Consider the following 17,253-nt stretch of genomic DNA (forward strand, 5'->3'; position numbering starts at 1 on the left):
TTCAGATTATGTGATCTCATGTCAATAAATGTATTAGCTTTGCAAACTTTTTGTTAAAAACATGCTTGGAAATGACTGAATACTAAACTGATAAGTGAATTAAAATGAAAAAGTAAATCCTTTTGCACAGCTCGTTGTCAGATGGCATAAAACTGCTAAACTGATTCCAAATATTTCAGCAGTCTGATAAAATAATTGAATAATAATCATGACTCTGACAGTGAACAAATACAAATTAAAAATTGAGTATGTATGGCTTTTACTAAAAGATTTGTTCTTATTGTAGTAAGTGTGATTATGGCTTTGCCATGCTCTGAATAATTCTGATTAATTCCATCATTTTAGAGAAATCTGTCATGAAACAAGGAATCAATTAGGCAAGGCAGGCAAGAATTTTTAACATTTTTTTGTAGAAGTAACTTCAGTAGACTGTAGTAAACTTCAGTAGACACTAGTAAAAGATATTAGAAGATATTAGTACCATTATTATTGATAAATATATATAGAAGATTAAGTTATTATCTAGATGTTAGTAAAACTGTCTTTATGTAGTAGATACTACTAAAGGGCATCTCCTGATCTTTTTTAATGTAGAAAAGATGCCGTATGTAAGAGCTGACTTCAATTTTTGGAACAAGTAGAAGTGAACTCTTGCAACAATTTTGTTTCACAAATGAGAAGCAAAAGGAGTCACAATCCAAAAGTCTGCTGCAGTAAAACAGTGGAGGGTTTTTGGTGGATTTCAGCAGTCTTCTGAACAGTCTCTTCGTTGTCTGTATAATACTTGGCAGGGAAATTTCTTGGCCAAATTTTATCATAAGCTATACACAGCAAAATCTTTGTGGTCCTACCAGTTACAGAAGTCACTGGGGTAGGAGCAGCTGTGATACACAAGGGGTCTAACCAGTCCTTGTTGTCCCATGTCACGCAGGGCCCTATTCTACAGAGGCTTTGTGCCTGGAGCTTTCTGCAGTCAATCTGTTTGTGATTCTTGTGCAATTAAAACCCCATTCCCTGGAGTATTGTCGGAGATATGGTTGTCTCTGAGAGGGTAATAACATGTTTCGATCACTTGGTCCTGTAGGTAATAATATTTTTTCCATAGAAAGATGAAGAAATGAAAATAAAGCCAAAGTCACTTACAGGGGTCAAATGGAAAGTCTGTGGTAAAGCAAAAAAATATAATCCTTATCTTTCTGACTGCCATTCCCCTCTCTAATCAGTGGTGCATACTGAAGCATGTGCAAGTGCACATGGGGGAATGAACATAGAAAGGCTTTTTGCAGAGGTATGCTGTCTCTGGTTACTGTCGGTAATCTGAACAGATCAGCTATAGTCATTCATTCACATGAAGTTTTGGAATTTTGTTTACCTTAAAATATACAGTGAATTTTCTAGAGTAAAACAGTAAAATATCAAATTGAATTATCTTTTTCTATCTGTCATATTATCAGTATAGTTAAGGTTAGTGAACAATTACATAGTTATGTAAAAAGAGCTATTGTACGAGCTGCTCAGCTAAGATAAATTTCGGTACGGTCCTGTTAACTTCACTGGTAACTCATGACTTACATCAGCCGTTGGTCTCAGCTGCTGCGTTTCAACCTGAGATGTTAAAAAAATCCAGTAGTTAAACAAGCACTTAATATTTGTAAAATGCTAGATGCCAAGGTATATAACAAGGTATGAAAGTGCCATTAGTTTCCAGTTTAGTGGTTACTGCTGACGTTGAACATCAGTTCAAGACCACCTAAAGGTAGTTTAGTCCAGTAGATACAACAGGTTTATCTTTTACGTAAAATAATCTTCATTTTTATTGGCAGTCCTACAACTGCCACTGCAGTGCTTTGTAGTATAGCACTTCTGCTGAAAGTGTTGGTACCGGAATTTCTGTACATGTGTTAGAGTTGCCAGAAACACATGCCTGGGAGGGAAATTTAAAAAGACTCAAGGATTTTTGACCATGAAAATTAATGTTAAGACAGGTCCTTTATATGTACTGTAAATTGCTTTTTAAAAAGTACATGTTCTGAAAGGAAGAAAAAAATATTTTGTTCTCTCATCTCCCTATGGGTGTGTTGACCTGCATATAGATACTGGCAGTCCATAAAGTACATGTTCTGAAAGGAAGAAAAAAATATTTTGTTCTCTCATCTCCCTATGGGTGTGTTGACCTGCATATAGTTACTGGCAGTCCATAAAGATGGTTCATTTCTTGTAACCTAACCATCACGTGTTCCTAGTGAAAGCACGTGGTATTTTTAGAGAGCATAACGCTTTTATCGTATATTTTTAAAACTACTTTGTATTTTGCTTTTAAAAATCAAATCTCTGGAAATGCAAGTTTTAAGCCAGTCTTTAAGTTGGTAATGTGCAATTCATCATAATATACAAATCATTCCGTTTTCTCACCACCCTTGGGTGTTTCAGATTACATTTTTTGACAACCAAGTAGACTCATATTTAATCCTATTCATATTTATGTTAAACTTTAATGTTTGAGCTCTGATCTTCATGTCTGAGCTACAGGACCATCTTTGTTAGTAAAAGCTTTAGAAATACCCAGAGAATTAAATTTTTTATATGAGTTCTATTCTAGATTTTTTTCCCCTCTGTAAAGCAGGCAATTTAGTGTTCCTTTTTTGATTTTGTACTCCTCCAGGTAATAAATAACCTCCCACACCCTTCTCTTCCTTTTATGTGAATGATCCTAGAAATAGTTTATGTCAAAAGTATCTTGGAAAATATTGTGCATAGTTAGTTCTTGAGTTTTTTGCAAGAACTTTTGTTTGGCAAATAGATGCACATGAGTTTATCTTTCCCGCTTGTGAGTTGTACCATCAGGTCTCAAAAGAATCACAGTCATTTCAAGATGTATGGGAAACGGTGTGCTGGTATTAGTTGCTGGCCACAAAAATGCTATATATGGAGGAGGAGGTTCACCTTGATAGTCTAGAAATCTGATCACACTTAAGACCCGATACTTTAGGCAGACAAATGTAACTTTGAAGGCTTTTCAGGTATGTACCTAGATTAGATATCAGAAATGTTGATTGGCAAGTTGTATTTAACAGCTATTTACTCATCAAAGTAAATTGAAGAAAACTACTCTTCTATTTTCTCTGTCAATTTGCAGTCCCACTGTAGCAATATTTTGCTATTTCCTGGAATCCAGGAAAAGACGTTTTCCAAAAGCTGACACTGATTAGTGTATTTTTATTATCAGGATAGAACAAATGGAAAAAGTAAAGAAAACTATTCTGGAGGAATAATAAACCACATTCTGGACAACGCTTGCCAGGCTCAGAAGTGCAATTATATCTGTACTTGCAGAGATTTGCACTTTCACAAAAGACCTCTAAGGTTACTGTTACTACAAAGAACAACAAGAGTGTGATTGCTTTGTTGTGCTTTACCATCTCGTGAAACAGCAACATAGGCCTGAAAAGCTTAAGTACATGTAGCCGTTTTTCACGTGGTTTTGTGTAGGATTAGCTTAGCTTCTTGAAGTAAGAGAACTGGTCCCATGAATACAGTTGTTCAGTGTTTTTTGAAACTGATAGCGCTCCTTGAAGTAAAAAGCTTTGCTAAAGAATATTTAATTGATTTTTTGGGTATTGATTTTTAATGAACACTTTTATCATACAACTTGTGTAATACTGTAATAAAATAGTTGTTTATAATACTTCTACTTGTAAGTCTCCCTTTCTTAGAATGGGATGTTTTATTTTTTATGTAGATCGAAAGGATGCAGAGGGCTGGGAAACAGTTCAGCGTGGAAGGCCTGTTCGGTCTCGATCCACAGCTTTGGCAACAAAAACTCCTGTAGCTGCAGAATCGCTAAAGTCCAAAGGTGACAGTGATAAAGAAAATGTCATTTCACCACCATCAGAGAATAAGCGTGGGAGTTTGCTCCCTGACAGTGGTGCATCCAGAAGCACGGGGCTTGTACAGAAAGATCCTTTACATCAGTCTGAAGATCCTCTTACAGAAAGGACTCAGGTCAGTACAATTTTGAACCATTTTCTAACCTTAAATCTTGCAACTTTTTCTTTAGAGCATTTTCTAAAGGTAGTGTTGTCTAGACCTTTTATTTGCTAATCAGATTGGAAAAGGATTTTAAAATAATGGCTATTTCAGTTACATTTATGGAAACGCATTAAGGTATTGGCACAAACAGGCAAGTTAAAAATAATAAGATGAACCATGAATTTTACAATGCTGTGGACAGGTTTCCCACGTTTTCCAAAAGCTCAGCACTAGGCACACCCCATACATAGAAGATTTCTGGTAGAAAGACCCAATTTTCGCAAGGGTATTAGCAACGGAAATATACGTGGAATTATTTGCATCACTCACTGTAAGGTTACCAGGTATTTTGTTAAAATCCTTTTGACTCTAGTGACTTTAAAAATCAGTATGTTAGGTTTTGTTAATTTTGCAAATGTCTCTTATTAGTTAACAGCATACGCCTCAGAAGACAATGGGAGCACTGGCACGCCATTGCAAGAAGATTCCTTGCAAACAGTCTCTGAGATGCCTGCAGTTTTCACAAATACTGAGTGTACTTCAAAAACTCCGCAGATTAATGAAGCTTCCTCACTGACCACTGATAGTATAGACCGGCATGACACAGAAAAAGCTAAAACTGAAACTGAAATGGATCCCACAGATATTTCAAATGTGAGTGCTGCCAGATTGGTAAGAAATCTTATAAGATTTCTGAGTAAATAATAAGTATAAGCCTTAATTGTCTCATTCTGTGTTGCACAGCGTTTATTGTTAGCCTGCTGTAGAAACTGTAGAAAAGTCTATAAGATACTTGCTGTAGAAACTGTAGAAAAGTCTATAAGATACTTACTGTAGAAAAAAGTAATTTGTTGCACAGATACTTTTCATGATAGGATTTAATTCCAGCAGTGTTTCTGAACTTAAACTAGGAAGATACAAAAGTGTTATTTGGAATAGAGATCTGTGCTCTCATGACCTTTTTTACATATATGTTTGCCATAACTTTTCATTTCCTTCCACTATCAATCATTTTAAGTCAGACTCATTAAATTCTTACTCTGATTTTGCTAATTATTCAAACTGGAGACACATGGGATATCAAAATTCTGTTAGAAACAAATGCTGACCTCTGCCTTTTGAGCCTAGCTGAGCTGCTCTCTTGGGTCTTCCAGTACAACTAGCCATTTGGTCAAGTGCCATTCTTAAGGAACAAACGTGAAGTCCGTATTCTGTGTTTATGTGGCTTCCTAAAAAGAATGTCCTTTCTTGTCTGTAGAATTCTGCAGGTTTCAAGGTGTGTCTGCTTTACTGGAATTCTCTGAGAATTGTAGTAATGCTATGTAAATTCCAGGTTATACTCTCAGGTTATGTTTTGGTTTTTTTCAGAAACTAGATTAACATTCTTTTTTGCAGAAATTTTCCTGCAAATCGCTTTCCCTTTAACATCTTTTACAAACTGGACTCCTGCTAGGTAATTTCCAAGTCAGGTATCTGTTTGGTTTTAGAGCTGATTTCTAGCATCTCATCCACTAACACTGTTTCAGATTCTCAATTATTAACCATTCAGGACGCTGACAGTTTGGTGGGATCTGTGTCTCTTGTGAGCAGTTCACTACTCCTGATCAGATTGCTTTGAACACTGATTTGTGGCACACTGTTCGGTAGCTGAGTGGAAATGAACCAGTTGATACTGGACATTAGAGAAGATGACAATCAGTCAGCGTATTCAGGCTTACATTCTTGCCTAATTATCTTGTCGTTCATGTTGAAAAACAAGTACAGCCTGAGATTCCCTTGTATTAACCACGGTAAAGTTTCCACACACAGTTCATCTGCAGATCCATTTTCATCTTTAAATAATACTTTGGAACGTGATTCCTTTTCCGGAGATAACAACAGGGTGTGCCATTAATGTTTCAGAGTATGTTTCAGTTGCTTAGTCCCTAAGACTAGGTATTTAAAAGAATAATTAGAGAATAATTGTCTTTGTTGCTTTTAATTGACAGTGTTTGTGTAATACATTTTGGAATGATGTGAATGATAATTAATTTCGTAAGTGTTTTGCGTAGCTATTAAATGAGTTAATAGTTGCTAACAGTTTTAGTGACATTTATATTTCAGTTACCTTCACAAAATATAGCAGTGAAGGAACTACAAGTAATTAAAAGTTGAAAAAAAAAAATCTTATAATTCATGTTAGCTATATGGAAACCACTTTTTTTGTGCCTGCTACTGATTTTGGTTTTGGGGGTTTTTTTCTGGTTTCATGTTTCCTACAGTCTATGGCAGAAGTCCTTGCTAAGAAAGAAGAGTTAGCAGATCGCCTAGAAAAGGCAAATGAAGAAGCCATTGCTAGTGCTATTGCAGAAGAAGAGCAATTAACTAGAGAGATCGAAGCAGAGGAAAACAATGACATTAATATTGAGACTGACAATGATAGCGATTTCTCTGTGAGTGTTCAATTTATTTTAAAGTACCCAGCTTCAAGCTGGTTTTGATGTCAGCAGAGTATAAATACAGAATTTGTGCTCACTTTTGCGTTAATGCAACCTGTTTTCCATGCAAATAAAGTAAACAGTGTCATGTAATAATTAGACCATACTGTCTAAGGTATATTTAGTCTTACTGAACTCAGCAGCACAGTGCTGCGGAGCGGTACAAAAGCCTCTGATGTTGCAGTCGTTGTCTTGCTGCCTCTTTTTGTGTGTGGAACTGGGAGAGCTGGGACTTATTTTCATTGCTACCACACAGGAGCTACTCTACGTGAAGCAGAAGTTTCCATTTCTACTATCAGAAACAGCATCTGTCTTTGAGATGGCTAATTCAGTTTGGAAACATTGCTGAATATCGCTGAGTTGCCACTGTTTAATATGTGCGTGCACCTGCGCGTTAAGGTTTATGTTTTTACTGACCGGATCATATTAAATTTTAGGCTAGTATGGGCAATGGGAGCATATCTTTCTGTGGTATATCTATGGACTGGAATGATGTCCTGGCAGATTATGAAGGTAAGTTTTCATATATTACTGTGCTTATGTTGAAATGACAGCAAAATTTAGAAAAACGCTCATTTTACTCATGGCTAGTTAAGGTTTCGGAAGAGCCACCTAACATCTAAATACTATGATGTTGGTGTTTTTTATGTCTTTTCCTTAGACAAACTTGTGTGTTCAAACTATCTCAGTGTGTCTTTGTTCTTCAGCTCTCTTCCCCCATCTCTCTGTTAGACTTTTAAAGTTTGTTATCCAGTTTTATCTTAATTTTTGGATACACGTCTAATAACATTATTAAGCATTGAAAATGCACAGGGGTTAGAGATATGTCAGTCTGTGTTTGCACCTTACTTAGACTCAAGAGAACCCATTGGAGAGAGAACTTCAAGAGGATCTAAGTCTCATTAATTATGCTTCTCCCAGAAAAGTGTGTTTAAATTATTGAAGTCTTTGTTTTCTTTATGTGTAGCTCGTGAATCGTGGCGCCAGAGTAATTCTTGGGGAGACAGAGTGGAAGAAGAGCCTGCACGTCCACCTGGACATGGAATACACATGCATGAGAAACTGTCGTCACCGTCACGCAAAAGGTTTTAGAGTTGTTACCTGTCTTGAGTAGCCAGTGAAAACAAGCAACCAAACTCATGGCTGTATGAAACTTCGTAAAGCTACTTTCTTTAAGTCTGTGGGTGGAAAGTGTTACAGAAATCCAGTATTTTATTTTCATAATGAACTAGCCTTGTGCTACGTTGTCCAGTAGATAAAGATTTGAAGACGAGAAGAACAATATTTACTTTTAAGGGTAGTAGTTGCCCTCCAGTAGCCTGTTCATTTTCTCTTACTGAAGATGACATAGAAATGTTTGCAACACTGTCACTTAATGTTGTCTCGCTTGCTTTTGCTCTGCTTTGTTTTTTTGTTAAAAGAACAATAGCAGAATCCAAAAAGAAACATGAAGAGAAACAAATGAAAGCTCAACAGCTGAGAGAAAAGTTACGTGAAGAGAAGACACTGAAGCTTCAAAAATTAATGGAGAGGGTAAGGTTTCTGTAATACAAAGGAGCCAGTCTGCTGCCTTTCAGAAAAGTTTTTTTCCCCACATAGTCTAGAAATATTACAGATTAAAACTAGCAGTGAAGTGAAATTTTCCTCTGTGAGTTCACATAGACGACTCATGCGTTACAGATACTAAAGAAAGCATTATTTCAAATCATGAAGTTCTGTGAGAGTGTTGCTGACATACTATACTGACTCAGGTTCAGGAAAGGCATGGTAAAAGTTGAATTGTGTTGCGTGAATCCAACATAAATGCTAAATCTCGCTAAACTGAAGATTCAGGCCCTACTTTCAGTTACTGTATTAGTAATGCATTTACTCATATATAGGAGAAGGATGTGCGGAAATGGAAAGAAGAATTATTAGATCAAAGACGCAGGATGATGGAAGAAAAATTACTGCATGCAGAATTTAAACGTGAAGTGCAGCTACAAGCAATTGTGAAAAAAGCACAAGAAGAAGAAGCTAAGGTAAGTTATTTTGTTTTAAAGGGGAACTGTTGAAGAGTTACGCTCGTATATGTTTTGTCCTTCAGAGTGCTTATGAGTAGGTTGTGAAGGATGGTGCAAGTTAAGATAGGAACACACGAACCATGAAGTGGATAAATGCCAATCTCTAGAAGGGATAATTTTTCTCTAAAATGAATTTAAAATTAATTAGCTGTTATTAGACATCATGGTGTGTTGAACTAGAAGAAAAGATGGGTTGAAATAAAGAGCTGATAATTGTCTTGCTGCTTTTGTTCCTCACAAAGAGTACGGCAGCATTTTTGGTGATAACTAGTGCTTCTGGAAGGAATAGAAGATCTGATTATCAATTTTCTGCTTTCTGGCATGTAGAAGTGAGGAGAGCTCATTGCTCTTCTCCTGTGTTAAACATCCTTTCTAGATCCAGCATTCTGTCACCTTAAACAAGGGTTCCGTTGCTGTGTTTTGCACCACTAATATTGTTAAGCAGTTGGAAGTAAAGAGAAACTTATAGTTAGCACATGGCAGTTACTCTAAAATAAATATTTTGTTAGTGTTCTTCTGCCTTTAATACCAATTTCCTAAGACGAGCACTGGATGAATGCTTTTTGGTTTATCTTATTCATATTACTTGGACAAACATTGTGGTGGTTTAACCCCAGCTGGCAACTAGGCACCACACAGCCGCTTGCTGACTTCCTTCACCGTGGGATGGGGGAGAGAATTGGAAGTGTAAAAATGAGAAAACTTGTGGGTTGAGATAAAACCAGTTTTAATAATTGAAAACAAAATTGTAATGAAAAGGAAACTAACAAAGAGAGAAATAAACCCCAAGAGACACAAGTGATGCAAATGAAAACAATCGCTCACCAGCAACTGACCAATGCTAGCCAGTCCCTGAGCAGCGGCTATCCCACCAGCCTTCCCCCAGTTTTATTGCTGAGCATGATGTCATATGGTATGGAATATCCCTTTGGTCATTGGGGTCAGCTCCTCCAAATCCTTGTGCACTCCCAGCCTACTTGATGGAGGGGCGGGGATGAGGACCAGAAAAGACCTTGGCTCTGTATAAGCACTGCTCAGTAGGAAGAAAAACGTCTCTGTGTTATCAACACTGTTTTCAGCATAAATCCAAACCACATTCCCGTACTAGCTACCGTGAAGAAAATTAACTCAATCCCAGCCAAAACCAGCACAACATAAATGAAATATTTTAAAGACTGTTTTTCACAAGTAAGGATACATGCATCTCCTTAAAACTAAACTGTTGTGTTCTATAATGAGCGTGTATCCCAGCTGTGATTGATGCAGCTGTTCATCTGTATTATTTAAGATAAGCACAACAGAACTGATTTAGCTTTTTTACTTAGTTACTCTTTCTGTCTCTTGGATTAAAATGATTTCTAGATTACCTAATTCAGTCTAACATACCTTCATTATTATTTCATTACACCGGTGTGACTTCTATAATCATATTAACTAAATCACACTTGCCATAATTCCCCAGCTAAGCAGATGTTTCAAGTATTGTGTGTGTTTAGATGTGTAAGATCTGCTGCCTCTTGAGGTTCTTGTGTTCTGGAAATAAAGATGAATTGGGCCAGAAGGCTTGAGAGAAATAGCTGATGGGTAGTATTGCTGAAGACCATGGTAACTGTTGCTTCCCAGTTGGTTGTCTGAATTCCCAGTGCTTAGTTGTTTACTGACCTGTGAAATCCATTCTGTAAATGAATTCTAGTCAGTAAAGAAAGCAACAACAATATCCTTCCACCCTTTACGTGATCCGTTGTTGTCTGTCGATGTATCTTCTCTTTAGTCTTTTATTTTGTGGATTCAGAGCATGAACTTTGAGTACAGCAAAAGAATTTCTGTTTCAGTCATAGGTTTGAGTATGGTTTATAGCTGATAATTTTTTATTATTTTCATCAATAACTTTGATTCTAAAATTTTTATTTTAAATCTAGGTTAAGTTAAATAAGAGTTTGATTTTTTTCCCCGTACATATAAATTTCTAAAGCGAGCATTTGCATTTAAAAGCCTAAAGTTGACAAGAATTTTGTTCAGCAACCTTGTAGCAAGGACAAAATATTGATTACCTTCATCAACCTAAGTAGTAGAAAAACATATTCTTTGATGGTTTTATTCACATTAAATTTCTTTCAAGTTAACCTTTTCATATTATTTTCTTTTTTTATTCTTGTGTATGGCACTGTCCTGCAGTTGGGGAAAAAAAAAAAGTTTGTGAAATAGGCTATACCGATAAGAAAGATGAAGACAATGAGCTTGTTAATTTTTTTTTTTCCTTATTTATAGCATGTATAGTTTCACTTTTTTAATCAGCAAGTATGCATATATTTAAAGTTAGATCAAGAGATCCGTTGGATTCTGCTAGCACTTACGTATTTTACTGATTTGTCCAGCTGGGTCATAGGATTCCTCATTCTGTGAATGAGAGAATAGACTAATGAAGTCTTGTTGCTGAGAAAACTGGAAAGATTTTCCTGGTATTTACTCAAAATTTCTTGTTTTTCTGATACAATTCAATTTCTCTCATTTATATTCCATGGGCTATTCTGTTTAAAAACGAAACTAAAGCAAAAAAACACACACACCCCCCCAAACTCCAAAACAAACAAAAAAACCCAACAAAACCCCAAAGCCTTATTCTCAACTTGGTAGTTTTCCAACCCATTCTGGAGAAATGTCCCACCAGTTTAATTATCAAATGAATAGTTAACAAATGGATGGAATTCCCTAAGAATGAAACTTATTTCAGCTTCTCAGATCTTGTCTTATACTTTCTGATTATTTACAGGTAAATGAAATTGCATTTATAAACACCTTAGAAGCTCAGAACAAACGTCATGATGTGTTGAATAAACTAAAAGAGTATGAACAACGCTTAAATGAATTACAAGAAGAGCGCCAACGAAGACAAGAGGAAAAACAAGCACGTGATGAAGCGGTTCAGGTATAATGTATCTGCAGTTGTAGGGGGACAATGAAATATGTATTTGGTTTTCATTTTGGCTATGCAGTCTTTGTTGCTTACTGTCTTACCCCCTTTATTCAACTTATACTCTAATATGATTCTTCTTTATAATGTTTTCATAGGTAAGAGGGAGAAAGGTGAGTCTTAAAACCTCTCTAGCAGAGGTATTACAGATGCTGTGTAGGTGATTCATGTCTGTCTTAAGCTTTTTTAAAAAAATACTTGCTACTCCATTAGTAACACTTAAAACTTTGAAAGAAGACACAGAAGAATATTCCTTATTGTATGTGTACTGTCATCATTACAATACTTTTTACAGGATCAGTGAAAACCACAATGCAAATGTGTTTGTGTTCCTGGAGTCGTGGTGTGGGTTGGTTTCTTTTGGTTTTTGTTGTGGGTTTTTTTCTTTTTTAATACAGCATTCCAATACTAAGTTTTCCCAGCCTCACACATATGCTTTTTTTGGCACTGTTCTCTGTTAGAATCTAAAGCATGCTTTATTTTTACACTTGTTGCTGATAGAAGTATAGTCATTCTGTCAGCCAGGTTTACAATACCATGTATAGTTTCTTAATTAGTCAGAAAAAAGTAAAAATTGAGTACTGAGTATATTCAGTGGTAGTGCAAAAATGGTCAAAATCTGTTTTGTTTTATAGTATCAGTCAGTTTCAGAATCGTAGTTTAAATACTAATGTTTCATGGGACCACATGTTATTTCTGTCACCTGTATCCTGTGGGATGCTTAAAATGTTTTGAAATACATTAATGAACTAGTTTTATAAGCTTTTATAGTGGATAGACTTTTTCAGGATGAGCAAAATATATGGCCAATTAATGTGTAGCTTAGTTCATACAGTTGTGCTTTCAGTGTATGCTCAAGCTTCTGAATATACTCATATTTGCATAGTATTCCTGTAATAAAAATGCAGTTCTTACTCCATCATGAAAGTAAGATAAAATTCTATTAGCAGATGTTAAAATACAGTTTCCATTAATTCCTTTTGTTTTTTTCCTAAAAGAAACGTTAGAATTTCCTTTTCTATGTTTAGGAGCGCAAAAGAGCCCTGGAAGCAGAACGGCAGGCCCGGGTTGAGGAGCTGCTGATGAAGAGGAAAGAACAAGAAGCACGGATTGAACAGCAGAGGCAGGAGAAAGAAAAAGCACGAGAAGATGCAGCACGGGAGAGGGCCAGGTAACTTTGCAATAATTTTGTTGGTACCCTGCCCTTCATCGTTGTCTTTTCCAGCAAACTGCAGCTTCTCTATAACAACAGTACCTTCTGAGCTCTTCAGGCTTAGTATTTTAAAAAGTAGCATTAATAAATATCCTTGATGAATGGTTTGAAAGAAGAAATCAGGTGAGTAATCATAAATTCTGTAATAGATGTTTGTATTCCTTAGATACATGCACAATGTAACATGCAAGGCTGTATTTTGTTGTATTAATCTTAGTTTTATTGCTAGCAATACCTTTTATATAATTTGCCTTTTTCATATTTTAGCTTACTTTTTAAAGGAAGCAAGATTAATATGCCTGTGTTCCTCCACTCTCCAGTAGCTTTTGGACTTACTGGCATCAATTTGAGTTCACCTCTTAGTAGGCACCAGAGATTGCGTTTGTGAAGCACAAAGCCGGGAAATCAGGCTTCATTAATTCTGCTGCCTTCGAACTACTTGGTTTTATGGTTTTGCCCATAATCAAAAGTTCATAAAGGGGTTTTTAATACGGGCTGTTATCTCTCTGTCTTTTGAGCCAAACATGAAATGCAGAGAGAATGAATGTTGGGTGGCGTTGTGGTGTGTGAGAAAAGTTTACTTTCAAGGCTGATTCAGGAAAACTGCTTTCTACTTATTGTTTAATTTGCTAAATTCTATTTGTATTCGCCTCCTGTTATTCCCTCTTTCCCTACAGTTCCACTGCCACAAGCATTCCATAAAACCTAAATAGATGTTACATTTTTCCTATGACAAGAAATGTTCACTAATGGTTCTTTAAACGTTTTTATTGTCACAGCTTGTTTTCTTCAAAGTTGTCATGAAGAGGTTTGTTTTTTTTTTTTCCTCCAAGTAAAATATTCAGAAATGTATCGGTCACCTTCTTTCATCTTCCAAAATCACGAGTAATTCTAGCTTGACATCCTAAAGCACTTGAACTTTCAATTGGATCTTTAATGAATTGTGCTTAGGATCTGTGGCCTTGCCCAGGACTCCATGGACCTTTCCTCAATATTTTGAGCCAAAGACACAATGAGAGATAGGGTGAGTTGGAAGGGATCTTTCAGTATCTTATGCTCATTCACAGACACTTGAGAAAGATTAGGACTAACAGGAAGAATTTTGGTTATGCTCTTTTGGGGAGATAGCCACTGCATATGCAAGGCTTCTACATCTTTCTGAAATTTGAGGAAACCCTCACAGTAAGCAAATGTGAGATAATTGTCGTATTGGCATCTTTGCCTTCTTAGGTCTTCTATGGTTAGAATTTGTCTAAAGGCTCAAGGCATGTAATTCTTTGCTCTTTCTGTTTAATCAGTTTTAAATCTGCTTTCCTTTGTTGCACCCCACTTATTTCATTATGACATGTGAAGAACAGCAATTTCCATTTGCCTTCTGTTGGTACTGTGTTTCAGCAAATTTCCTCTATATTTGCTGCTATAGCACTCAGTTTTCAAATGCTTTGTATTTGATATTGCAATACCGTGCTTGCATTTGTTTTTCTTTGCCAGATGCTGATTATACAAGAGAGATTTTTTCCTTGATAATTTTGGGAAAGAGTAGGAAAGAATGTATGTGTGCTGCCCTACAATCTGGTGATTCTGTTAGGTCAGAGTGGCCTCAGAGTCATTGCATCTCCTTAATAACAGTTCTGAGGTTTCTTTCTGACATAGTAGAATTAGAGGAGGATTCAGAGTGTCCTGGGTTAGAAGTTAAGGGAGAGATGAGCTTGACGGGAAGCTGGCTGTACCGTCCCTTCCATCTTGGACTTCGGCATGTTTTGGTGGAACCTCAGGGGTATCATTTGGTGTTTTGTTTTGTTGTTTTTTTCCCCCCGCTGCTAGGATTTGACTCTTATCCTGAAGATTTAATACTTGCTGGAATGAGTAATTTTTGGAATATCTGCTTAAAGTTCCTTCAGTATAAGCTTTACCATGTGCATCTGGTGGTGATTAAAGCATTTGTATGAAAGGAATAGTGTACTTAAAACTGACTTTAAAAGCCCCTCTGCCCTTATGGTACATTAACTTGATTCCAGTAAGGTTTTAGATGTAATTTCAGAGTATTTTATATTCCAGAGAGTTGAAATCCATAATATGGAAAATTTTTTCTTGTCAATAGAAATCATAAAACTGTATAATGTAACCTAATAATGTAAAAAGCATGCTTTTCAGAAGGGCTTCTACAGGAATAAGGTTGATGCTCTATAAATTGAAACTTTAGAATTTTGTTTCAAGTATGATTAATCCAAAGTATGCAATGATATTAATTTGTCATAGTTTGTAGGATTAAACAAATATTTAAAAATGTATACTGAAAGAAGTAGCTAAAATAAGCTTTGGGTTTGGGTCATGTGTTAGTTGTGATTTGTTTCAGCTTGTGGTGCGAGTCAGGAGCTCTTTAAAACAAAAACAAAGACTGTAGTTCAGTCTTTCTTTATATACCTCAGGGGAGATAGCACATAAACTACCTAATGCTTCTCATCCATCATCTCTTCCTTGCCCCCCTCCACACCCATGGTGATTGGAAGTGTTCACTTATACTTTCTGAAAGAACAATTGTGTGTAGTGTTTATCGGTAGACTTGCTTCCTCCCCTGTCGTCTTTCCTATCTGCTTTTATATTTTCTGTGGGTTTTTTGTTTTAAAATGTTCCTTTATCTGAGCCTTCTACTTTCACTGAAATGACTTTGTTTTTTCTGTAAGTTTTCTGCTTAAAAAAACCAAACAGAAATCCACAGAAAACAAAACTCACTGCAGCTGGAGTAATATTCTTTGTGTTATCCTTTCTAGTTTTATCACTCAAACTACTTTAATTGTAGAATGCCTTTTTAAAAGGTGGCTTACATCTTTGAATGACTTCTTCATTGCTCGGTTTTACTCAAAGATTTTGTTACTACTTTTGGCCCTTCACAGCTGCCAGACTTGTGGAAGTGTTTTTCTCCCATCCCAATTCTTTTTGTGCAAACAGTATGAGTAGCTGACTTTCTTCCTTTTTAGGGTTTAATAGATCCCTTGTCTTAGTGATCATGAGTAAGTTGTTCTTGAGGAAACTTATCTGCAGGTTTCTGCTTAATAGTTTTAGTAACAGATCAAGTTATACCTCTTGTTCTTAGGTGGAAAAAAAAAATATCTTAGTCTCTTCAATAGGGTGATGCTTAGGGGATTCACAAGCTCTTACTGACATCCACATGCCTGACAGCTGTGCTTTGGCACTTTGCTGTGGAGGGGAAGGAGAGTTGGTAAAAGTGAAGAGGACAGCTGAAGTTTGAGGCATGATTCAAAACTGAATCATGGAAGAGGGATGTAGGGCAGACAAGTTCAGTGAGCATAGAAGGTCCTGACTGCAGTTATGCACAGAAGGTGGCAGTAAGATAAATGCTTAATCTTCTGCTGTCTGTCAGTATCCTGAACATTTAGAATTGCATATTCTAGAGCATCAATTTCTCACTCATGACTGTATCATTTGATGTTGGTCAAAGTTTTACCTATAAGTTTATATTTTCAAACTTCCACTGCTGCTCATTTTTCTAAAACGCACTGCCCTCATTGTTGTATGGTTTTTGTTTGATTTTCCATTGTGCATCTCCCCTTTGGTTCACTGACTATAGCCATTGGCTGGAGAATGCTAACGGTGGCAGGGTAGCACATTCATCGCTATTTGGTAGCATCATGTTGACTGTCATTGCTGTGGTTTGGCCTGAGGTATGATCCAGGTTCTGCTACAAAGGTGCAAGTGTCTGCCTTTATTAAATAATTGCAGTTAAAGCATCTGTAAACTAAGTTGCTTTCTGTTGACTTCCTTTTCTACTGAGCCAGCTGCAGCTTCACTTTTTTGGAGGAGCTTGTTCTCCATTTCAAACATAAATTAGTCAATATTATGCATTAGTTAAATTATTGCAAGTTTTCCCTGTATTTATTATCTTTTGGTTAGAGATCGAGAAGAGAGGTTGGCAGCTCTTACTGCAGCTCAACAAGAAGCCATGGAAGAACTACAGAAGAAGATTCAACTGAAGGTATAAAAGGATACTGTAGTTGAAAAATACATCAACAGTGCAAAATTTCTGCAAAATTATTTTTTGTTTGTATGTTTTATTTAGTGAAAGTGTTAGTGCACTGCACAGTGTCCTGAATTATGTAACTTTACATGAGATTTTTATTTAGATGTGTGCATTAAGAAGAGGACCTTGGTGCATACCATACACTGTGTAGTTTGGAAAGAACAGGACCAAGCTCCATGGAATTCATTAATTTCAAAGCTTTGAACATGAGAACAAGTAAACCTGTACTTTCCAAGAGAGGTCAATGTAATTTTGAATTAAATCATGAGGAAAATCAATGTGTAAAAACTCTCACACTGTTTAGTAAAGACAGTTCACCAGTCACACAAGGTATTGAAATTGATGCCATTGCGTGTGGCATGCTATTCCTTTTGTTTCGTGAAGGGCTCCAATTATTTCATAAAATAGGCATAAGGATCGAGCCCCTTATAGTTCACCTGTTTACCTGAATTGACTGTCTA

The 17,253-nt window shown here is 36.3% G+C and overlaps 1 protein-coding gene across 1 annotated transcript in view; it reads left to right on the forward strand.

The window, feature by feature from the left end:
• SCAPER (S-phase cyclin A associated protein in the ER) overlaps nt 1-17,253 on the forward strand; it is a 161,412-nt gene that overhangs the window by 37,530 nt on the left and 106,629 nt on the right. The window contains exons 9-18 of the mRNA XM_075764713.1: nt 3,740-4,002; nt 4,459-4,701; nt 6,291-6,461; nt 6,944-7,019; nt 7,474-7,591; nt 7,928-8,039; nt 8,387-8,527; nt 11,340-11,495; nt 12,569-12,711; nt 16,666-16,747. Of these exons, the coding sequence (XP_075620828.1) occupies nt 3,740-4,002; nt 4,459-4,701; nt 6,291-6,461; nt 6,944-7,019; nt 7,474-7,591; nt 7,928-8,039; nt 8,387-8,527; nt 11,340-11,495; nt 12,569-12,711; nt 16,666-16,747 (1,505 nt within the window). The remainder of the gene's footprint in view (nt 1-3,739; nt 4,003-4,458; nt 4,702-6,290; nt 6,462-6,943; nt 7,020-7,473; nt 7,592-7,927; nt 8,040-8,386; nt 8,528-11,339; nt 11,496-12,568; nt 12,712-16,665; nt 16,748-17,253) is intronic.

The sequence above is a fragment of the Balearica regulorum genome, chromosome 12 (assembly GCF_011004875.1).
Source record: "Balearica regulorum gibbericeps isolate bBalReg1 chromosome 12, bBalReg1.pri, whole genome shotgun sequence".
NCBI classification, from domain to species: Eukaryota; Metazoa; Chordata; class Aves; order Gruiformes; family Gruidae; genus Balearica; species Balearica regulorum.